Source organism: Gigantopelta aegis, chromosome 7 (genome assembly GCF_016097555.1).
Source record: "Gigantopelta aegis isolate Gae_Host chromosome 7, Gae_host_genome, whole genome shotgun sequence".
In the NCBI taxonomy this organism is placed as follows: Eukaryota; Metazoa; Mollusca; class Gastropoda; order Neomphalida; family Peltospiridae; genus Gigantopelta; species Gigantopelta aegis.
In genome coordinates this window covers 19,008,504-19,034,009 of record NC_054705.1, presented here as the reverse complement: position 1 = coordinate 19,034,009, position 25,506 = coordinate 19,008,504, and the positions used below count along the sequence as shown (strand labels likewise).

Sequence of the window (25,506 nt, the reverse complement as noted above, 5' to 3'; positions counted from 1 at the left end):
ACCTTATTTCTCTAAAAAATTGATAATAAATAAAAATGACATTAATTGTTGGAAACCAAATCTAGCTATCGCATCATCTTAACTGAACCATGATGGAGTGAAATCCATGTCATCCCTCTCGGCAATTTTAGTTTTTGAATTACGGACCATTGCCATAATTCAATTATTTTTACAAAATATCATTAATAAATGCAGTATGGTGGTTATGAAGATGGTTGAATAAAGTACATTTAGGGACAAATCAAATAATTTTTGTTCAGGTACTACTTTGTTAAACCATTAAATAGGTCAGTGGTCTGTGACAATATGCCTTTAACCATATGTCCAATGCCAGATAACCGTAACTAAAAGATGTTTTTAAATAAAATGATATTTCTTTCTTCCTTCATTTCTGCTTGATTCCACTTTCTCTTTTTGGCAGTATTTGACATGATTTTATCCCATTAAGGTTCACGTACACTGTCCTGGACACACATACACCTCTGCTATCTGGACTGTCTGCCTAGGACAGTGGGTTTATGGTTAGTTTGTTAGTTATTGGTGAGAAAGAAGTTGGTATAGTGGCCTTACACCTTCCCAACTTAGTCATTAAATTTGCTTTGGGTAGAACTCAGTATATACCAACCTTAAGTCTTATGGCTTAAATGAGACTGGATATATATGCCTTTTCGTCCGTTCTTTCTTTTGTAGAATTTAACAGGCCTATATCCAATTCAGGTTCAAGCATGCTGTCCTGGGAACACAGTCCAGCAGCCTGGACTGCCTCTCCAGGACAGAAAGGGGTTTGGACAAAAGGTGCTGTAGTTTTAATGGGTTAATCAGTGATCTGTAGTCAATAAAAGTAAAGTTTGTTTTATTTAACGACACCACTAGAGCACATTGATTTTTTATCTTATGATCGGCTATTGGACGTCAAACATATGGTCATTTTGACACTGTTTTTAGAGGAAACCCGCTGTCGCCACATAGGCTACTCTTTTTACGACAGGCAGCAAGGGATCTTTTATTTGCGCTTCCCACAGTCAGGATAGCACAAACCATGGCCTTTGTTGAACCAGTTATGGATCACTGGTCGGTGTAAGTGGTTTACACCTACCCATTGAGCCTTGCGGAGCACTCACTCAGGGTTTGGAGTCGGGATCTGGATTACAAATCCCATGCCTCGACTGGGATCCGAACCCAGTACCTACCAGCCTGTAGACCGATGGCCTGCCACGACGCCACCGAGGCCGGTGTAGTCAATAAAGTAGTGGATGTATGTTTTTAGGAAAATAGGTTTATGGTCATCGTTCTGAAGTTTTAACAGTCCCAGCCTCCATTTTCACCATAGGGAACTCCCCTATAGTGAAAATGGAGGCAGACATGTAGACCATTATGTATGCCATGACCTAAGGAGAAAACATGACATACCCACTATATGGACCTATGGATAAATATATGGTCTTGATGATGGACCTCTATGAACTCATTAATATTCTTCCATTCCAACTAGACTCATCAAAGGCTGTGGTATGTCCTGTCCTGTCTGTGGGAAAAATGCATGTTAAAGATCCCTTGCCAAAGTGGCATTAGCACATTTCTGTCTCTAGACCAACCATCAGAGTAAACGTGTGTTAAGTTGTATGTATGTATTGATGTATGAATATCTATATATTGTATGTATGTATGTGTGTGTGTGTGTGTGTGTGTGTGTGTGTGTGTGTGTGTGTGTGTGTGTGTGTATGTATGTATGCCCACATAAGACTGTCAGATCAAATGTCGGAATTTAACATGTTTAATCAAATTAATGTTCAAACACGCTCACTGAGGGCACAGACTGACTTCTGCCAGAAAATGTGTCCCAAATGAGAAAAGGGGTTAGGGGTAAAAGAAAGCAACTGAAATTTTTAATTTTTTTAATTAATGGATACATATTTTGTAAAATTAATAGCCAAAAACTAAATTTGTTTGCGTATATCCAAATGTTTTATTTTTATTTGTTTAAATTTGTACGCAATTTAGACTGCTCACTAATTTAAAAATATTTTAATCGGACTATTAAGACAAATTTTGAACCAGATCTAATTGCCCAATGGCGGGTTTATACAAAATGAAACTTTGGCTTACCATAAATTCAACTATATATTTTAAATTTATAATTAATAATAATTAATCATCACGGTTTACTAAGGTATATGGAAGGAGTGGGAAGTACGGCAAGGTCCACTTAGTGTGTTAAGTTATTAGACACAAAACAGCTATAGATTAAAGTGTTCCGAGGTATTGTTAAATAAACAATCCTTTCATTTTCTGGCGGGACATAGCTCAGTGGTAGAGCGCTCGTCTGATGCACAATCGATCTAGGACCGATTCCCGTCGGTGGGCCCATTGGGCTATTTTTCGTTCCAGCCAGTGCTCCACAACTGGTTTAACAAAGGCCGTGGTATGTACTATCCTGTCTATGAGATGGTGCATATAAAAGATCCCCTGCTGCTAATTGAAAAGAATAGCCCATGAAGTGGTGACAGCAGGTTTCCTCTCTCGTCCTTAACCACATGTCTGAAGCCATATAACTGTAAATAAAATGTGTTAAGTGTGTCGTTAAATAAAACATTTCCTTCCTTTTTTCTTTCATTTTCTGGGTCTTTGCATATAAAATGTTAGTCTAGACTAAAACCTTTAATGATGTCACGTGTGTGCAATTGTAGGCATTATAATTGCCATGACATTTAAGTCTGACGATGTTAGTAAAGATGAGTCTAGACCGTAAAGTTTTATAAGCATGTGGTCTGTAGCATATAAAGTTAAAGTTTGTTTTGTATAACAACACTACTAGAGCATAATTGATTTATTAATCATCGGCCATTGGATATCAAACATTTGGTAATTCTGACATTTAGTCTAAGGAAATCCACTACATTTTTCCATTAGTAGCAAGGGATCTTTTATACCGTATATCGCTGTGTATTAGCCGACTCCATGCATTAGCCGACCCCCTAGTTTCACCCTCCAAATCGGCTTTAAAATTATAGACCTTGTATATAAGCCGACCCCCCTATATAAAACTAACCAAGTCAGATGTCTGTGTGGTCTACAAAATGACAAAGTACATCTGCTTTCAAACGTCATTTGTCACAGCAAACTTATCCGGAAGCAGTAGCCGATTTCTGTTTATAGAAACGGTGTCCGGTTAATTTATTTCTCGTAAAATATAAGTACCAAGATAGCGAAATATACCTAAACATTCTTGATTGCAGCCACACGTTAAAAACACAGTGACTGTTTGCATTGTTGATTGTGCTAATCGGTCTTTTCATTACTACATGTAGTCGGCTATACCCTACCATACCCAACCACCCGTGTCGATAAATCCCAAGCCGACAAACAAAACAAATGAAGCTGGAACAATTAACGTGTTCACCGGTTTAGTAAGCAGTTTTGTAATGACACGTGACCTGCGAAGTTTTCCGAAATTGTTTTGATCGGTCACCATTTATTGTTGTTTAAACAGATAAATATTACTAAATAACTTTTAAACACCAACATTTATTAAAGATGAACATATATATACAATTTTAATATCTTTTATTTGTAATAGCTTGTGTTAAAATGCAATATTGAACCTTTATGAAAGCGGAAATGCAGAGCACAATAATGACAATAGATCGTGTCAAGCCGTGACGTCACTATTCTAACTTTACATTTCCAATAAAATGTTGACTCCTTAGATAAGCCGACCCCATCCTTTGACTTGATAAATTTTGTATCAAAAAGTCGGCTAATACACAGCGATATACGGTATGCACAATTCCACAGACAGGATAGCACATACTATGGCCTTTGATAGAGCCAGTCGTGGTGCACTGGCTGGAATGAGAAATAGCCCAGTGGGTTACCGATGGGTACAAAGCCCAGAATGACCTTGCACCAGGTGAGCATTTTACCACCTGGCTACGTTAAAAGTTTTACAAGCACGTGTTCTGTAGCGTATAAATACACTGCCAGTACAAGCGATGGTATGTTTACCGTTGTCCCTGGTACTGATTGTATCAGGAAGCCAGTACCATTGAACACCAAGTCATGTCTGTGTAGACACGTTAATCTTACCAACAAGCGCGGCAGATGCTATCTGAAAGCGCAGGAAAAGGGAGGTAACTGGCAAACACGTGCTCCTTTTACACTTCTGTCTCATTCAATAAACATTCACAATAGCATATCAGGCCAGGCCAGAATTAGACAGAATTCTTCACAGAGATAGGCAAAAATCCTTCCACATGATTTAATGTCTGAGTCGGTGGGAATACAAGCACATCACTACCGGTATCACTAACCATTGGGTTTGTTAGAAGAAAGGAATGCTTATTAACGACATCTCAGTATGTGGATCTTCCCTTGGTGGTCTCACCAGGTTGTGTCCTGAACCATGTAGTCAGTGATCTTCAGGTGTGAGTTATCAAATGCTGTGGTATGTGCTGTCCTGTCTGGGAAAGAACAGGAAAGGAATGCTTATTAACGACATCTCAGTATGTGGATCCTCCCTTGGTGGTCCTACCAGGCAATGTCCTGAACCATGTAGTCAGTGGTCTGCAGGTGTAAGTTATCAACTACTGTGATATGTGCTGTCTTGTTTGGAAAAAGAAAGGAAAGGAATGTTTGTTCAAGACATCACACTATGTGGATCCTCCCTTGGTGGTCCCACTATGCAGTGTCCTGAACCATGTAGCCTGTGGTCTGCAGGTGTGAGTTATCAAATGTTGTGGTATGTGCTGTCCTGTTTGGGGAAAAGAAAGGAAAGGAAAGTTAGTGACATTTTGTAACATTGTACTTTGATCCTTCCTTTGTGGTCTTACTGTGTAGCATCCTGTCCTATATATCCAATAGTCTCCAGGTATGAGTGATCAAATGCTGTGGTATGTGCTGTCCTGTGAGAAAGAAAAGAAAAGGATGCCTTATAATGGAAGAAGCTATATGTTTTTTGAAACCATATTCAATGTATGAATGAATGTTTAACGACACCCCGCAGAAAAATACATGGGCTATTTATTGGATGTCAAACTATACGGTAGGCATTTTCAAAGAAAAATGCCAAAATATCTAGTCCTTAATTAATTTTGTTGAGTATACACAAATGTATATCTTTAAGAATGGCTGGGTCAGTGAGTGTATAGGCATATGGCAGTTGAATGAAGAGATGAGTCAGACCAACAGAAACAGACAGTCAAAGACACAGACAGACAGACAGATATGTGTATGTATATATATATATATATATATATATATTGTACAAAAATAATCCCAATCTCTGTGGGAGGTTTGAATATCATTACAAATATATACTACTCAAAAGAATTTAAGGGTCAGACGATATTTTCGACATTATTTTCTGAATGTCAATTATATTAGCTAGACCATAATGTCACGCATGGTATTGTTCCATTTTGACGAAAGTGGGTCTAAGCAACACATAAATGAATTAAAATCCACTGTCATTGACACTGTCGACTAGTTCTAATGGCGAAAACATGCTTACATTTGCACGTAAATTAGGGTGAAAGCGAAAGGTCTGCTAAGTGCCCATAACTTGCTTTTTCACAAAGCGCTTCATTTGCACGCTTTGCACGTGTATTCCATGTTCCCAATGCTGAATTTCCGTATAACTGGAGCTTGCGTTCGTGTACGGTGCACACTCCAAATTCGACAATGGTACGACTTCAACTGACTATCGAAGATCGAGGAAGGGCTATTGCTTGGCTTCAGGATGGCAATACGCAAAGAAATGTTGCTCTGAGACTTGGTGTCAGTCAGAGTGTCGTTGGCCGACTGTGGCAACGGTACCAAGCAACGAATTCTGTTCGAAATCGTCCACGTTCGGGAAGACCCCGAAGCACTACAAATAGAGAGGACCGCTACATCACCAATATGGCTCTACGTCAACGCACAACCACTGCACGCCGATTACGTGACAATCTGCGGACTGCGACTGGAACTCGAGTGTCTGATCAAACCATACGCAATCGTCTGAGAGCCAATAATCTATGCTGCCGTCGCCACCACTCCTACCACGTCACAGAACGGCCAGACGTCACTGGTGCACGCTTCATCTGCGGTGGCAACGTGTATAGTGGGGTCGAGTGATGTTCACTGATGAGTCCAGGTTTAGTCTCCAGTTCAACGACGGTCGGGTTCGTGTCTACAGACGTCCTGGGGAGCGCTTCGCTGACGTTAACGTTAGACAACGTCACCGGTTCGGTGGTGGCGGCGTCATGGTGTGGGCGGCATCTCTATCCACCACAGGACCCCCCTCTATGTGGTGGATGGCAATCTGAATGGAATCCGCTATCTGAATGAGATTATCCGGCCGTTGGTTCTCCCAGGCCTTCAGCAGATTGGTGGCGGGGCAGTTCTGCAGGATGACAATGCCAGACCCCACCGCGCCAGGGTGGTAACGGACTTTCTCAGACAACAAGGTATCGCCAGGATGGATTGGCCAGCATATTCGCCTGACTTGGCCCCAATAGAGCACGCCTGGGACGAATTAGGCAGGAGAGTTCGGGATAACCATGCCCCTCCAGCCAACCTTCATGATCTGGGTCAACTTCTTATGGCAGAGTGGCAGGCCATTCCCCAAGAGTTCTTCAGACGTCTGATCAACAGCATGAGGCAACGATGTGTCGAGTGTATTCGCGCCAGGGGTGGATTCACACACTCAGGTGTGGGGAAAAATAAAATTGTCAATCGGTCCCACGTTGATGTCATCACTACCGGGGTGGAGGGGGTAGAGGGATAAGAAGAAAGGAATACAAATAAAAATAGTAAAATCATTTAAAAGGTGATATTTGCCAAATAGTGTTCTAAAAACAAAATCATAGTGGCATTTGTATATTTTTATCTTGAATCATGAACGCGAAATGATAAACATCAAAACATAAAAGAAAAACAAAATGTTTGATCCCATCAGCAAAAAACTTTTTTTTATATTTATTTTACATAATGGAATAAATAATATAAAAAAGGAATAAAAATTATGCATTTTAACTCCCATATATGTATAAAAAGTACCAGTATTCAGTAGTCCTGAAAATTAATAAACAATAACACCATTGGAGCGTTTGTCAACTTGAGCTGGCACACGTTTAGACAAAGCAATTAATAACGTTATCGCCGATTGGATGACATTTGACCTCTCCTGGCTCTAAAGATAGCTGGTTTAGCTATTCCAACTCACTCCCACTTTTTTTTTAAAAAGAGGTGTAAACCTTTTTTTTTATTTTAAAGTCCTTTATAATTATTTGATACACTACATTGAACAGTCAACAAGAAACACATTTATAGATTATTTCAGTATATTTTATGCTATTTCAAGCAGTTTGTATTTCACAAAAGCCTGTTGCCTCGGACTCTGACACTCGACCCGACAGAGCTCCGTACACAGGCGTTAACGTGTTGATTGTGACCAGTTGCAAACTCTGGGTCCTTTGTTTTAATTGGAGTGTAATACCTTGGTAGCCTTCTCACCAAGAATGGTGCTATTGTTAACGTCTGTTTTATCTGGTGACCAGCACAGCGGCTTTGACAAATGTCTAGCCTAGTGGCAGTAGATTGATTGTAGCTCGGACTTATGGCAGACTTTATAATCACAGACGTCAGAAACACCAGTCAATTTTGACCACTATTTATTTATTTGTTATTATTTTAAATCATGCACAAGATGCCAATGTCTGGGCAGGCTGATCCAATTGGCGGATAGGAATTTGTTCCTATAATAGAAACGGACAAGTGCTTCGGACCGACAAGAATGACAAAAGTGGGACCGGCAAACGCACGTTTTTGAAAAATAATTTCGGTCTCAGAGATCGAGAATTGGTCCCAGACCGGGAAAAAAGGGCTTTTCCCCACCCCTGCACACACTATTAAACGAATGTTCTAATGTGTAAAATCCATGTTTGACAACCTTCAACTTTGACAGCATGTCATGTGACTTTCTTGTATACAGTGACGTTTATTTGTGGTTTTTTGTAAATATGGAACAATAAATAAAAAATTTGGTGTAGTTTACATCATCAATCTAATACACTCTGAAACTTATTTGGTTATACATTTTTGACCCTTAAATTCTTTTGAGTAGTATATTACACCAATTTGCATTGAGTTATCATATACAATTATATTAATTACTGGCAAACCATTGATACCCATACGCTCATGTTACAGTGCTTTCAAAACGTGCATTATAGCTTCTTGAAATGGAAATTAAAGTGATTGTGAAAACACCTGTCAGATGTAGCATGCATGTATACATGTGCCTAGACCATTACTCATTTCACACTCCAGGGATAATGATAGTGTGCAGGGGATAATTAACCGGGTAATTAGGTCATCGCATATACAACAGATATCATATAGCATGCATAATAAAACCATCTGACAGATCTATGGAATATCTATTTAATTAGGTCAATGTGATCTACTTATTTTTCTTATTGCAGGGATAATGTAGCAATCTGGCAGATGGAATATCTAGTTAATTAGGTCAATGTGACCTACATCAATTTCTTATTGCAGGGATAATGTAGCAATCTGGCAGATAGAATATTTAGTTACTTAGGTCAATGTGACCTACCTGGATTTTATAAATTGCAGGGATAATGTAGCAATCTAGCAGATGGAATATCTAGTTAATTAGGTCAATGTGACCCATTTCATATTGCAGGGATAATATATAACAATCTAACTTATGGATTTATACATGGTAACAGAGAAAGAAAGTTGAAATGTTTTATTTAACAACACACTCAACACATTTTATTTATGATTATAGGGCGTCAGATGTATGGTTAAGGACCACACATATATTGAGAGGAAACCTGCTGTCCCCACTTCATGGGCTACTCTTTTCGATTAGCAGTATGGAGTCTTTTATATGCACCATCCCACAGACAGGGTACTACATACCACAGCCTTTGATATACCAGTCATGGTGCACTGGCTGGATGGTAACACAGAGATGAAAGCCTGTAGGTTTTTCCAAAATCTCTGATTTTAGTGCTATACCCAAATGCTGTTCTTAGCTGTTCGTGTTCTTTGATGGGAAAGCCTGTTGGAAAGTGAATATAAAAGATCCCTTGCTGCTAATTAAAAAAAACACCCAGCCTTGGTGGTGTCATTGTTAAGTTATCAGACATAAGGCTGGTAGGTACTGGGTTTGCAGCCCGGTACCTGCTCCCACCCAGAGCAAGTTTTAATAACTCAATGGATATGTGTAAGACCACTACACCCTCTTCTTTTTCACTAACAACTAACCCACTGTCCTGGACAGACAGCTCAGATAGCTTAGGTGTGTGCCCAGGACAGCGTGTTTGAACCTTAATTGGATATAAGCACGAAAATAAGTGGAAATCAAATGATGGGGAGGAATTTACTTCAGTTGGTAGAGTGCATGTTTGAGTTGCTATGGATATAAGGTCAAACCTTTGCACACCCATTGGATATTTCCTCATCTATGGGAAAATGCATATAAAATATGTCCCTTGTTGCTAATGGAAAATTGTAGCGGGTTTCTTCTAAAGACTACCTGTCAGAAGTACCAAATATTTAATACCCAACAGCCGATGATTAATTAATCAATGTGCTTTAGTTGTATCATTAAACATATCTAACTTTACCTTTGTTCTTCTTTGAAAACTAACAATTATAACTCTCCTATACTTTTCAAGATTACTGGAAATTTTTCAAAGATCTTTTTTCTTTTCTTTTATGTGCTGTCTCTTTGACTGTCTGTCTGTCTGTCTCATAAACATTCATTCATTCATTCATTCCCTCTGTATAGTTACATGTAATTATATAGGTCACCATTCCTGGTTTTCTCAAACTTCACCTATCACATTCTGTTAATGACTATCAAAACATATTTCATAATTAGATAAGATATTGTTATGTTTATACCCTGCTATTATTAAACATTGTCTGTACAGAGTTGCAAACCTATTTCATAATTAGATAAGATGTTGTTATGTTTATACCCTTCTATTATTAAACATAGTCTGTACAGAGTTGCATACATATTTTTTAATTAGATAAAATATTGTTATGTTTATACCCTGCTATTATTAAACATAGTCTGTACAGAGTTGCATACATATTTCATAATTAGATAAGATATTGTTATGTTTATACCCTGCTATTATTAAACATAGTCTGTACAGAGTTGCATACATATTTCATAATTAGATCAGATATTGTTATGTTTATACCCTGCTATTATTAAACGTAGTCTGTACAGAGTTGCATACATATTTTATAATTAGATAAGATATTGTTATGTTTATACCCTGCTATTATTAAACATAGTCTGTACAGAGTTGCATACATATTTTCAAGGGCCAGGATATAGCCGAATGGTAAAATGTTTGCCTGATGTGTGGTCAGTATAGGATCGATCCTAGTCAGTGGGCTCATTGGGCGATTTTTCGTTCCAGCCAAGGCACCACAATTGGTATATTAAAGGCCATGGTATATGCTATCTTGTCAGTGGGATGGTGTATATAAAAGATCCCTTGCTACTAATGGAGTGGAGCGGCTAATTTTAACATGCTCATATACCACTAATGTTTTGAGCATGTCCGTCCCAGGTCCCATTTCTGGATTGCTACTAATGGAAAAATGTAGCATGTTTCCTCTCTAAGACTATATGTCAAAATTAATTACCAAATGCTTGACATCCAATAGCTAATGATTAATGAATCAAAGTGCTCCAGTGGTATCATTAAATAAAACAAACTTTAACTGTGGATATTTTGAATCAAGGGAATCTTACCCCATGCTTATAAAATGTTTAAAAGTCTTGGCTCAAGTCTTTAATAAAGTTTTTAGACTTTAATGTCATGGCAGTATATGCCACACAAATTGCATGCACGTGATATCATCAAAGATTTTAATGTAAATTCTAAACTTTTGTAAGCATGGGCCTGGAACTGGAATGCAATAGAAAAGAAAACAAAATAATGTTTTTCCTGCAATTGCCGTATCAATGATTCTTGCATGCTGTTGTGTATCTCTGTGAAAGAAGATTCATAGTTGCAGTAAGTCTGCACACCTGTTACGAAGATGGCTGTTATCATGTAGTGAAAGGTATAGTCAAGTCTTTCAGCAAATTTTACAAAATAATGAGGCCATGTGTTGTCCATAAAGTTTTACAAAACGATTTCCAGAGGATGGATGTTCTTTGATATATTGCATCTCTGACTGAAATATTGTCCAATACAATTGCCCTGTGTTGACCATATTAATGAACTTTTAAAGGGACTGTAACCATTAGAATAATTTATTTAAAAGTACATGATATACATGTAGACAGAGACAGAGACAGGGAGAGAGAGAGAGAGAGACAGTTACAGAGAGAGAGAGAGAGAGAGAGAGAGAGAGAGAGAGAGAGAGAGAGAGAGAGAGAGAGACACACAGAGAGAAGAGACACACACAGAGAGAAAGAGACAAAGAGACACACACACAGAGAGAGACACAGAGAGAGAGAGAGAGAGAGGGATTGAGAGAGAGAAAGACACAGAGAGACACACAGAGAGAGAGAGAGAGAGAGAGAGAGAGAGAGAGACACAGAAGAGAGAGAGACAGAGACACAGAAAGAGAGACACAGAGAGAGAGAGATTGAGAGAGAGAAAGACACACAGAGAGAGACACACACATACAGAGAGAGAGAGATTGAAAGAGAGAAAGACACACACACACAGAGAGAGAGAGAGACAGAGAGAGAGAGAGAGAGAGAGAGGCAATACAAACATGTCAATTCTGTCTCATTTGACTGATTGCAGCTAATAGTTGCATTTTTGTCCGTTTTTATGAAAAATAAAGTACTAGGATGGTACTAGTACATGTATGTCATTTGCTTTCATAAAAATACATGTTACTCTGTGTAACTGTTACTTTTCAACATTATTGTGTGCAAGTTATACAATAAAATGACTGTGCGCCCTACCTTCCAGAAATTAATTATGACTTCCTAGTTCAAAAGTAACACCTTTGTCTTTCGAACAAAATAAATGTAAGATGATTTAATTGCTAGTTTGAGCAACACATATACCTGCAATTAACTTTAACACCATAGCGTGGACAACTAGGCAAGATTTTACCATGTTATTTGTTGCCTATGTGATGTGACAAGTAAATGCTGTGGTTGCATTTGTGGAGTCTAAATGCACTGAAATTTACCATTTGGGTCTAACTTTACTGGTTGTAATGCATAATAGTGGGGTGGTCTTAATACTGGGGTAGCTTTACTATAACATAATAAAATATTACGATCTTTAAAATATTGGTCTTTATAGTAGGGTGGTCTTAGAAACTGGGTGGTCATTAGGTGGGGTTTTACTGTACATGTTCTTCGTTTGTTTTTTAATTATATACATGGGTATGTAGTATTTGTTTACACCTTCTACCACTGGTTCCAATTTTAGCATGAACAAATACATTTATTCTTGTAAACATGTGTTGCATTCCCAATAGCAGCGCTTTGTCACCAACATAATGGTTAATATTATTATGCGTACACATCTCAATGCACTTTATATATACTACTCAAAACAAGTTACAGGTCAGAAAGAAAGAAATGTTTTATTTAACGATGCACTGAACACATTTTATTTACTGTTATATGGCGTCAGACATATGGTTAAGGACCACACATATTTTGAGAGGAAACCCACTGTCGCCACTACATGGGCTACTCTTTCTGATTAGCAGCAAAGGATCTTTTATTTGCGCTTCCCACAGGCAGGATAACACAAACCATGGCCTTTGTTGAACCAGTTATGGATCACTGGTTGGTGCAAGTGGTTTTACACCTACCCATTGAGCCTTGCGGAGCACTCACTCAGGGTTTGGAGTCGGTATCTGGACTAAAAATCCCATGCCTCGACTGGGATCCGAACCCAGTACCTACCAGCTTGTAGACCGATGGCCTAACCATGATGCCACCGAGGCTGGTTTATTTACGGGTCAGATGTTTTTCGTGAGATAAATCCAGTGTTTAAAAGGGAAGAAATGTAGCCCTGTGCTAAAGTGCTCATCTGATGTATGCACTGTTGGTATATAGGATCGATCCCCGTCAGTGGACCCATTGGGCTATTTTGGGTCTCAACCAGTGCTTCATGGCAGGTGTAAAAAGGTTTGTGGTATGTACTGTCCTGTCTGGGACAGCTAGTGCATATTAAAAAAAGATCACTTGCTGCTAATTGATTAAAAGGGAAGAATGTAGCCCTGTGGTAAAGCGCTCACCTGATGTATGCATTGTCGGTATATAGGATCGATCCTCATCAGTGGACCTATTGGGCTATTTCGGGTCTCAACCAATGCTTCGTGGCTGGTGTCAAAAGGTTTGTGGTATGTACTGTCCTGTCTGTGGGATAGCTAGTGTCAGTGGGCCAATTCGGCTATTTCGGGTTTCAGCCAGTGCTTCATGACTGGTGTCGAAATGTTTATGGTATGTACTGTCCTGACATGGAGCTAGGTGAGCAATCACATGAATACTTGCATCGTGGGATCAAACCTCAGTGGACCCATTCTCCCGACTGGGTTTTCCCCCGTACCAACCAGTGCCCCACAACTGGTATATCAACGGTCATCATACGTGCTGTCCTGTCTGGGATAGTCCATATAAATGATCCCTTGCTGCTAATTGATTAAAAAGAGTAGCCCAGCAGGTTTTTTCTGTAAATATCTCTGTTATTGTTAGCCATATGTGTGATGTCATATAACCATAGTTGAGTTAAATGAAGCACTTGTGGTTTTTCCTGTGGTTGTTGCCATTGTTATGATGGTTTCCGACATATAAAATATTTTGACTGAATATTGTTTCTTGTTTAGAATATCAGGGTCTGTATTTTTAATGTGCTTCTTGTTGTCCTAGTATTTATTAGTAGCCCAAACTGGATTTAGTCTCCCAATACTGCTGGGAGGTAGCCCAGTGGTAAAGAGCTCGCTTAAAATTGATGTGTGGCCGGTTTGGGATCGATCCCCATCGCTGGGCCCATTGGGCTATTTCTCGTTCAAGCCAGTACACCATGACTGGTATATCAAAGGCTGTGGTATGTGTTATCCTGTCTGTGGGATGGTGCACATAAAGAATCCCTTGCTACTAATGAAATAAAATGTAGTGGGTTTTCTCTCCAAGACTATGTAAAAATTACCAAATGTTTGACATCCAATAGCCGATGGTTAATAAATCAATGTGCTCTAATGGTGTCGTTAAACAAAATAAACATTTTGGTCTCCCAGTAATTTCATACGTATGGAAATATAAATATTAGGGAATAAAAAACGAAATTTGACCTAGAATAAAGGCTAGAACAATCGGAAACACATTTAATATACAGCCATTGACATTTTATGCAGTAAAAATATATTTAATAATGCAATTTTAGTCATTAAAACGTCTGTTTGACAACACCCATCTTAACTGCAACAAACTTTGGACAGTTTTTAAAAAAAAAAATCTCTTGACACTTAACTTGTTTCTAGTAGTATATATTACATCTAACAGTTAATTCTCTATTTGTACTCTTTGTGTCTGGTATGATTGTACAAAAACAGGTTGTGCCAGGTGTTTCGTCTACCAGTTAATTCTCTATTTGTACTCTTTGTGTCTGGTATGATTGTACAAAAACAGGTTGTGCCAGGTGTTTCGTCTAACAGTTAATTCTCTCTAGTTACCTTTATTATATGTTTGTTGGTGATGGATTTTTTAAGAATAAAATATGTGTATTTATTATATTAGTTTCTGCAAGCTCTAGGATAATCAAAAACATGTTAGATATTTGTTCTGTACACATAACTGATTGACTGCTTACCAGTTAATTTTTTAAACTGCTCCAAAATGTTGACACCTGACAACAGGCATACCCATTGACCTTCTTCCCTCTCCAGCTCGCCCCTACCCCACCCACCCACCCCCACCCACCCCCATAATTTGTAAAAGATAAAAATAAAATGTATACCGGGTATACACAATGGTAACGATTCATCCTCCATTAACTTCCTACTCTCACCACCACCACCCCCAACCCAAGTTCTGGAACAGCTGTAAAATGTACACACACCTAATAATCAACATGCTTGATTAGTATTCTACCATACCTGCCTACCCCCCCCCCCCCCCCCCCCCCCCCCCCCAAAAAAAAAAAAAAAAATGAAAACCCAAGTTCTGGAACTGCTGTAATATGTACACACACCTGGCAGTCAACATGCTTGATTAGTATTCTACCATCCCTGCCTACCCCCCCCCCCCAAACCAAGTCATGGAACAGCTCTAAAATGTACACACACCTGATAATCAGCAATTAGTATTCTACCATCCCTGCCACCCACCCCCCCCCCCCAAACCAAGTCATGGAACAGCTCTAAAAACACACAATAATCAGCATGCTTGATTAGTATTCTACCATCCCTGCCACCCCCCCCCCCCCCCAACCAAGTCATGGAACAGCTGTAAAATGTACACACACCTGATAATCAGCATTCTTGATTAGTATTCTACCATCCCTGCCTACCCCCCCCCCCCCCCCAAACCAAGTCATGGAACAGCTGTAAAATGTACACACACCTGATAATCAGCATGCTTGATTAGTATTCTACCATCCCAGCCTACCCCCCCACCCCCCAAACCAAGTCATGGAACTGCTGTAAATGTACACACACCTGATAATCAGCATGCTTGATCCCCCCCCCCCCCCCCCCCCAAGTCTGGAACTGCTGTAAAATGTACACACACCTGATAATCAGCATGCTTGATTAGTATTCTACCATCCCTGCCTACCCCCCCCCCCCCCAAACCAAGTCATGGAACAGCTCTAAAATGTACACACACCTGATAATCAACATGTTTGAATAGTATGCTACCCTCCCTGCCACCCCCCCCCCCCCCCTCCCAAACCAAGTTCTGGAACTGCTCTAATATGTACACACACCTGACAACCAGCATGCTCGATTACCATCTGTCCCGCTGCTGTAGTAGATTGGCAAACAGACACTGGTACGAGCATGTATAGATACCATCTGTGTATGTGTTTGATGCTGGTGCAAAGTTCTTAGTAACCTTGACTCTCCGTGTTATTTTTATAACTCTCCTGTTGTAGTACTTCATCAACTCCCTTGTGGCCAATCAAGGTAATTTATTTTTCATCATCATCATTGCATTGGATGGTCGTATTTTCCTGTTTGTATTTTTTTTTTTTTTTTTTTGCAGGGTAATAAAATTGATAAATGGATGTGAAATATTACCAATTGTAGGGCATTATTTGCAGGCCTTTAGGAACTGGTAGGGGGAGGAGGGGAGGGAGGTATAGGAGTGTGTGCCCCCCACTTGAGGACAAAAATATAAATTGCTTTGTCCAACTTTATATAAATAAAGATAAAAATGTAGATTGTGCTCCCCCCCCACTCTTACTAGAGACTTTGGCCTCCACACTAGAACACTGGCGTAGGAAGCGGGGGCGGTGGTTTTTATATATTTATACATATGTACTTATATAGCTAAGTGTGTGTGTGCCCCCCTCCCACTTTTTGGCACCTTTCTACACCTGTGTAGAAGTTGTGGCCCCTCTAGATATCGTTATGATACTGGCCTGATTTGGGTTGAGGGAACCAATCCTCAATGGGTCCACTGAAAGGGTTTGACCATACGACCCAGTAGCACCTCAGGCGAGCACTCTAACCACTGAACTAGATCCCACACTTGTCCGCAAAGGGTACATTTGTACTGTTAACCGTATGCCATAAAACTGATCGATACACGCGATACACTGGAGGTGAAAATGATTTCTTTTTCTTTCGGCCTAAGCTTAATTCTATTTATTAATATTGATGGGAAATGCGGCTGTCAAGCTAATAACAAAATGCTTGATGCTAGGAGGCAATCTCGTGGACTTAAGTTGGTTTCAGACACTTCCTACACTAATTCTATCATAAATAAGTTTGTCTTTGCATAATCCTATTCCACTAATTCTTAATTCCTGATTTTTCTTCCACACCGTGTTATACCTGTGGCATTTCTTGCCCGGAGTGATGTCTTTGGACGTGTGTTCTTTGTTTCGTGGGATGGTCGGATTGGGAAGGTCAAATTCCAGAAAAACGTGTTGGAAGTTAATTGCCCTAAGAATGGAACATTTCGACTTGTGAGATTATAATGCAGACTTCCATGTAGCCTGTATGTTTTCAGGTGCGTTCAGATGAGACCATCGTTTAAAACAAATATTGTTTTGGAGTAACCTGACCCTTCGTTTAGCAGTGGGAATATATACATTGGCATCGGGAAGATTTAAAAAAATTCTGTGGTGGTGGGGAGCTGAAGAAGGAAGGAAATGTTTTATTTAAAAACGCACTCAATACATTTTATTTACGGTTATATGGTGTCAGACATATGGTTAAGGGCCACACATAGGTATTGATAGAGGAAACCCGCTGTGGCCACTTCATGGGTTACTCTTTTCAGTTAGCAGCAAGAGATCTTTTATATGCACCATCCCACAGACAGGATAGTACATACCACAGCCTTTGTTGCACCAGTTGTGGAACACTGGCAGGAACGAGAAATAGCCCAATGGGTCCACCGATGGGAATTGATCCTAGATCGATCGTGCATCAGGCGAGCGCTGTACCACTGATCAAAGTCTTGCCCTGGGAGCTGAAAAGAGCAACCATGCATGCCTTTGAATATATGAAGAGTCCATATCCAAAATATACACTGATTTCCTGATTTTAGAGTTGGCATTTCATTCATTTCAACTTATTTTTGTGCTTATATCCAATTAAGGTTCAAACATGCTGTCCTTGGCACACACCTCAGCTATCTGGACTGTCTGTCCACGACAGTGGGTTAGTTGTTAATTGTTGGTGGTTAGTGAGAGAGAAGAGGGTGTAGTGGCCTTACCATTAAGTCATTAAAACTTGCTCTGGGTGGGAGCCAGTACCAGGCTGCGAACCCTGTACCTACCAGCTTTATGTCTGATGGCTAGCTAACCAAGACACCACTGAGGCCGGTTAAAGTTAGCAGAGAAGGTACAACTCAGCAATATGACGATAAGTTCAGTCACATATTGATTTATGTCCAGTGAACAAGGCTCCATTTTACGAAGCAATCATGACGTTAAGATCAATTTAAGTGCATAACTACCGTATACACTTAAAGTGATCATAGCACTAAGATCACTTTGTGAAACATCCCAGGATATTAAACTGTACTTCATGTGATGTGCACTACATCAAGTTGCATAAAAAAAACAAAGGAAAAAATTATAAACAAGTTATAAATCGATATTATTATAGCCTTTTGGGCAAGACCTAGCCAAGTGGTAAAGTGCTCGCTTGATGCACTGTTGGTTTGCGCAAGAGACATACAAACATAATGACAATTTGAATGAATTTATTTGGTAGCTATTGTGAACTTATATGTATGCGAATGAAAAAAAAAGCCCATAAGCTCACAATGTGTTTCAATGGTTTTGGTGATTTTATATTAAAAAAAAGAAGTTTGTTTTGTTTAACGACACCATGAGTACATTGATTAATTAATCATCGGCTATTGGATGTCAAACATTTGGTAAATCTGACACGTAGTCATCAGAGTAAACCTGCTACATTTTTCCTAATGCAGCAAAGGATCTTTTATATGCACTTTCCCACAGATAGGGTTGTGCATGGTGCACTGGTTGAAACAAGAAAAAAACCTAGTCAGAAAGAAAGAAAGAAAGAAATGTTTTATTTAACGACGCACTCAACACATTTTATTTACGGTTATATGGCGTCAGACATATGGTTAAGGACCACATAGATTTTGAGAGAAAACCTGCTGTTGCCACTACATGGGCTACTCTTCCGATTAGCAGCAAGGAATCTTTTATTTGCGATTCCCACAGGCAATGTAGCACAAACCATGGCCTTTGTTGAACCAGTTATGGATCACTGGTCGGTGCAAGTGGTTTACACCTACCCATTGAGCCTTGCGGAGCACTCACTCAGGGTTTGGAGTCAGTATCTGGATTAAAAATCCCATGCCTCAACTGGGATCCGAACCCAGTACCTATCAGCCTGTAGACCGATGGCCTGCCACGACGCCACCGAGGCCGGTAAACCCAGTCAGTGAATTGATCCATCGAGATGGTTCGATCCTGTGACACAAGCACGTCAAGCAAACACCGACTCAGCTAAATCCGACAACCTGATTTTATTAAATGTCTTTTGATACACGAAAGAGTTTTTATTTTTTCAATATTTCTTCTGATACATGTACCAGTGAAATGAGGGCAGTTATCAGTTCATAAGTATGGAGGTGGGGGGTGGGGGGGGGGGGGGGGTAGCAGGACATGCTGTGCTTATGCTGAGGTTTATTTTAAAGATATGATAAGATAAAATTTATTGCATTTAAACATTCCACATGGGAACAGAGTGCACAACATAACATCAAACAGTTGCAATATCAACAAACAATTAATGACTCTAGTTTCATATACACATAAATGTCTGTTACTGCTACAATCTATTCATTATACTGGAAAACCAACTTGCAAATAACACCTATGTTGGCTGGGTCCTGATTTTTCATAATAAAAATAAACTGCTCTTTGGGTGTCATATTTAAAAATGAAGGGTTGTAAGTTGGAGATAAAATGAAATAACTTTGAACTTTAAATGAACTAGAGATATTGATGACTATGTGTCATCTTGTTGCACTTTGTGGAGGGTTCGTCATTCTTTTTACTGGATTACAAGATATTGAAAATGCATTTACCGTATTTTTTGGTCTATAAGCAGCTACTTTTTTAAATTTTGAATTACACTGTACTGTTTATAAAACGTTGTGCTTTATTTATGAATTTTACGGTAACCACCATGCATATAAACCACACTCTGTTTTTTTCATTCTCATAATAATAATATAGCATTCTATTTGTGTGGTTTTTTTCTTTTTTCAGATTTTGCCACATTTTTAAGAATGTTGAGAAACGGTGCTCTACATATGACTTCATTATACAGGTGAGGGCGGAATGGGCGCTGTACGCATCACAGATATTATAAGTGGAGCTTCGGATGCACAGATAACATAACAAAGACTTCACAGTGCCAACGATTTTAATTACTCACAACTTTACTCATTACTTCAAAGTATGTTGACATACAGAGCTGGTAACAGTTTCCAAACCACCCATTCCCAATTGTGAATAGTGAATTGAAATTGTTTTTTAATAATTTTTTTTGTTGTGGATGTTTGTTTTAATATTTCACGATCTCTGGAGTCTCCTGTTTGTTGTGTGTGCGGCATTTGCCTTCATGTGATAATTCTCCGACAGGAGCAAGGGAGATAACTCAGGCAAAGGGAGATAACTTCAGGCATATTTACAAATCCATTGGATGTGTGACCATATTTGGACGTGTGACCATATATTTGTTGTTTATGACATGTTACGATGATTTGAGCCAATAACAATACCATCAGAGATTTTTATTGTAATTTTTAAAAAGTCTTTCCATAGCAAAAAAAACCAAAACATATATGTATGTATAAAAACTCGGATATATAGTTTGCAAGAAAGAAAGGAAAAAATATATATATATATATATATATAAACCCTGATATATAATTTGCAAAAAAAGAAAGGAATAAAGAACAAATATATATACGTTTATATATATATATAGGAACTTAGATATACAATTTATGACGGATATACGTTAACAAATCTGGTGACGACATCGATGGCGGATGCGGATAACCGAGTTATTCTCAACGTGGGTGGGATTCGCCATGAGACCTACAAGGCGACCCTCAAGAAGATCCCAGCCACGCGGCTGTCGCGGCTAACAGAAGCCCTCGCCAACTACGACCCCGTCCTCAACGAATACTTCTTCGACCGGCACCCCGGCGTCTTCGCGCAGATACTCAACTACTACCGCAGCGGCAAGCTGCACTACCCAACGGACGTGTGTGGGCCCCTGTTCGAGGAGGAGCTAGAGTTCTGGAGCCTGGATTCGAACCAGGTGGAGCCGTGCTGCTGGATGACTTACACCCAGCACCGGGACACACAGGATGTGCTGGCTATTCTCGACCGGCTCGACCTCGACACAGACAAGCCCACGGAGGAGGATATTATGAAAAAGTTTGGCCTCGAGGAGAAGTACCGGCAGGGGGAGTTGAACTGCTGGCAGCGGATCAAGCCGAAGATCTGGGCGCTGTTCGACGAGCCCTACTCATCATCATCTGCAAAGGCAAGTGCTGTGCTGTTAATTAAGTTTTGAAAAAAAAAGATAATTAAGGTTTTGTGTTTTTAAAATATATTTTTTTGTTTTTCTGTGTCTCTGGGTTTTTTTTACTGTCTCTTTCTCTCTATCTGTCTGTCTCTCTGTCTATATTTGTCTGTCACTCCCTCCCTCAGTGTCTCTCTTTGTTTCCATTTCTCTTAGTCTCTTAATTATTCTGTTTTGTTGCTTTCTCTTTTTTTCTCTCTTTCTCTTTTTCTCCCTCTTTCTCTGTTTTTAATATCTCACACTTTTGTTGAATCAGTGAAACACTTAAAGGTCTATTTGGTAGATGAAATGTGGTAGAATTCTTTAGAATGTATCTCCCTCCCCCCCCCCCCCCCCCCCCCCCCCCCCCCCCCTCTCTCTCTCTCTCTCTCTCTCTCTCTCTCTCTCTCTCTCTCTCTCTCTCTCTGTCTCTCTCTCTCTCTCTCTCTCTCTCTCTCTCTCTCTCTCTCTCTCTCTCTCTCTCTCTTTCTCTCTGTCTCTGTCTCTGTTTCTGTCTCTGTCTCTGTCTCTTGAACCCTTGAACCCTTGAACACTGAAAGATCTATTAAATATGGTAGACAAAATGTTGTAGAATCCTTTATATTCCACCTTGAACCTATTTTTAATGTACTGGATTTTATGAAAAAAATTAAATATACCTACTCAGTGATAGAAATAAGCAGACTTCTTTACTAGTCAAATGGACAAATACATCTAGAAATCTACTTGTCCGCCAATATTTTCACTTGTCCAAATAACTGGTTTCAAGTACAAGGATGATGTTTTTGATTGCTTAAAATGAAACTGCATTGAACATTTTCACTTGTCCACAGGACAACCACCAATTTTAAGGTACATTTCGCTTGTCTGAATAGATTTTCACTTATCAGTCAAAACGGACAAGTGCTTATTTCGAACACTGCTACTTCTGAAAATCTTTTTAGCAGAGCTCTTAAGTCTGTTCAAAATGAAACTATATGGAAATTTTTTAGGACAACAACGATTGAGGTAAAATTTGTTTGTCCAAGCAAATTTTTACTTGTCATGACAAACGGACAAGTGCTTATTTCGAACTCTGCAAACATTTGTCGAATACTGGCAAATTACTGGTTTAATTTTTCTGATGACTACAATAGCCTCTCAGCATTACGTTTTTGTCTTTGCTGTGATGGAAGTTGCAGAAGGCGAAGTAGAGGCATTAATTTTTAATGATGGTGGAGCTATAATGTGTAAGCTTAAATTGCATTTAATACTATTTAGGTTTTTAGATCTCCTCACAAACTGTAAATTGTTGCAGCTCTGTTAAATGTAGCACACACACATACATTAATTACTTAAAAACACTATATACACAGACGTATTCACAGACACATATTATATAAAACCACACACACACATATACATTACTAAAACACTATACACACAGACATCCACACACATTCACAGATACACATTACATAAAAACACAATACACACAGACAGCCACTCACACACCCACCCACACACACATTCACACACATACACATTACATAAAACCACAATACATACAGACAGCCACACATATATACACGCACACACACACACACACTCACACACACATATTAACACAAACACACACATACACATTCACACAGATACACTCACATTCACACACATATTACATAAAACCACAACACACACACACACACACATATATACATAAACACACACATTCACAAACAAACATTACATAAAACCACAATACATAAAGACAACCACACATACATACACACGCACACACATGCACATACACACACACACACACAGACACATTACAGACACACAAACACACACACACACACATTCATACAGACACAAATTACATAAAACCACAATATTCCCAACCATACATGCACTCGCAGACAGACAGACAGACAGACAGACAGACACACACATACACATTTATAGACAGACACATTACATATACATGTACATAAACACATTCACACACATTCACAGAAAAACACATTACATAAAACCACAATACATAAAGACAACCACACATACACACACACACTCAAACACACACACATTCATACAGACACAAATTACATAAAACCACAATACACCCAGCCATACATGCACTTGCAGACAGGCAGACAGACAAACAGACACACACATACACATACACATTTACAGATAGACACATTACATATACATAAACACACACATTCACACACATTCACAGAAAAACACATTACATAAAACCACAATACATAAAGACAACCACACACACACACACACACACACACACACACAGACACATTACAGACAGACACACATACAAACACACAAACACACACACACACACATTCATACAGACACAGATTACATAAAACCACAATACACCCAGCCATACATGCACTCACAGACAGACACACAGACAGACAGACAAACAGACACACACATACATATTTACAGACAGACACATTACATACAATCACTATGCATACAATGTACGCACACACAAATGTTTCACTTAAGTTTCAGTTTAGTTTACAGTTAGGTGTGTATGCATGAGTAAGTTTTAATGTTTTAAGCAAGTTGGTTTTTATGGCATTTTATCCTGCACCGACTGTTTCTACTGACAGAATAGGATGATGAATAAAGCAGTCATATCCTGCTACTAGCACCATATGACTTCTGATGTCACTCATGACGTCACATGCATAGCCTACATTACAAAATTGCTCATTTGACCTCTAGGTCATCGTACAATGTGGCTAAAATAACAGAAATAACGGCTTTTCTCCTTAATTTTTATGGTCTGCAGGATAAAGATAATAACTAGTTATAATACTGTCGAATATCTGCTTTATCCTGTTCAGGCCGAATGACACATTCTTCACAGGATAAAGCAGACATCATTAACTAGTTATTCTCTATAAAATAAAATACTACATGTAACTCGCACAACCTCTTACCATGATTACTAATGCATCATTAATCACTTGAACATATGATTGTGAGTGTTTTTCATCATGAAAGTTAAGAAGTGGAATATTTATTGTATTATTATTTAATGTAATTAAATTAATAATTAATGGATTAATGGATTATAAATTGTAACATTTGAATTATAAAAAACCCCAGTGAATAGCATTAAAACCAGCTAATTCCTCAGTAAACCGGATGTTTTTGTTTCGTGGTCCCTAATTTAAATATCAGTACAGAATAGAACCCCTCTAAACCAGACACTCCTTAATACAAGACATTTTACTTGGTCCTGAGGATGCTTGGTTTAGATGGTTTTCACTGTATATGATATTAACCTTTTTTTTTATCTATGTTCCATGTATTAGGGTTTGTTTTTTTTGTTTTGTTTTTTAATGTGTTTTTTTTAACCAGATAGCAGATCTAAATTACCTACACAGCATGAGGGAATACACCTTTGTAATAGAGTAATCTCCCTTGATAAGTAGTCTGGCATTATTAACCCATCTGCATTGCATTAGTGTATATAATAATGTTTGTTATTAGTTTATCTCTCGGCCGAATGGAGTCTGTTGATGAACTGCCATCAAAGTATGAATTGAAAATAATTTACTAATTGAATCATCTTCTTCGTGAACTAGATGGCCACTGATTGGTAAACTGACTACGGAGCGTGAAAATGTGCAGTGAGCATCCCACTCCATTACCCATTCATATATGAAAGACGCTGCAAATTGATTCAAGATGGTCGACATTATGTATAGGTTATTTATGCCAGAGTTGCACTACCGTTAATATAAATGATAAAACAAGACAAGCCCAGTCAAGAGTTTTAATAGATTTTGGCCACTTTCATGATTTTTGATGTCTTTGGCCACTTAATTTCCAGCCTTTTAGGCCCCTGGTAATTGTTTAGCTTTTGAAGTTGTCTGCTTACATCTCATCAGTTGAAGACCCGGCCTTGCCCACATTTTTGATGCCTCTGGCTACTTTCCAGCTTTTGAGGTCCATGGTCATTTTCTAGCTGTTGAGGGTGCCTGGTCACATTCCATCATTTGAGGACCCTTGCCCACTTTCATCATGATTTTTGATGCCTCTGGCCACCTTCCAGATTTTGATGGTTATCCTGGTCACTACTCATTCATATATGAAAGAAGCTAAAAAAAAAAAAAATCAAGATGGTCGACATTATATGTAGCTTCATTATATGTAGTTTATTTATGCCAGAGTTGCATTACCGTTAATGTAAATGAAAATGAAAAACAAGCCATG

The 25,506-nt window shown here is 38.9% G+C and overlaps 1 protein-coding gene across 8 annotated transcripts in view; it reads left to right on the top strand.

The window, feature by feature from the left end:
* LOC121376917 (potassium voltage-gated channel protein Shaw-like) overlaps nt 1-25,506 on the top strand; it is a 238,419-nt gene that overhangs the window by 131,885 nt on the left and 81,028 nt on the right. For all 8 annotated transcript variants that reach the window (XM_041504720.1, XM_041504719.1, XM_041504716.1 and 5 more), the window contains exon 4: nt 19,953-21,243. In XM_041504720.1, coding sequence (XP_041360654.1) covers nt 20,734-21,243 — 510 coding nt within the window. In that variant the 5' untranslated portion in view covers nt 19,953-20,733. The remainder of the gene's footprint in view (nt 1-19,952; nt 21,244-25,506) is intronic.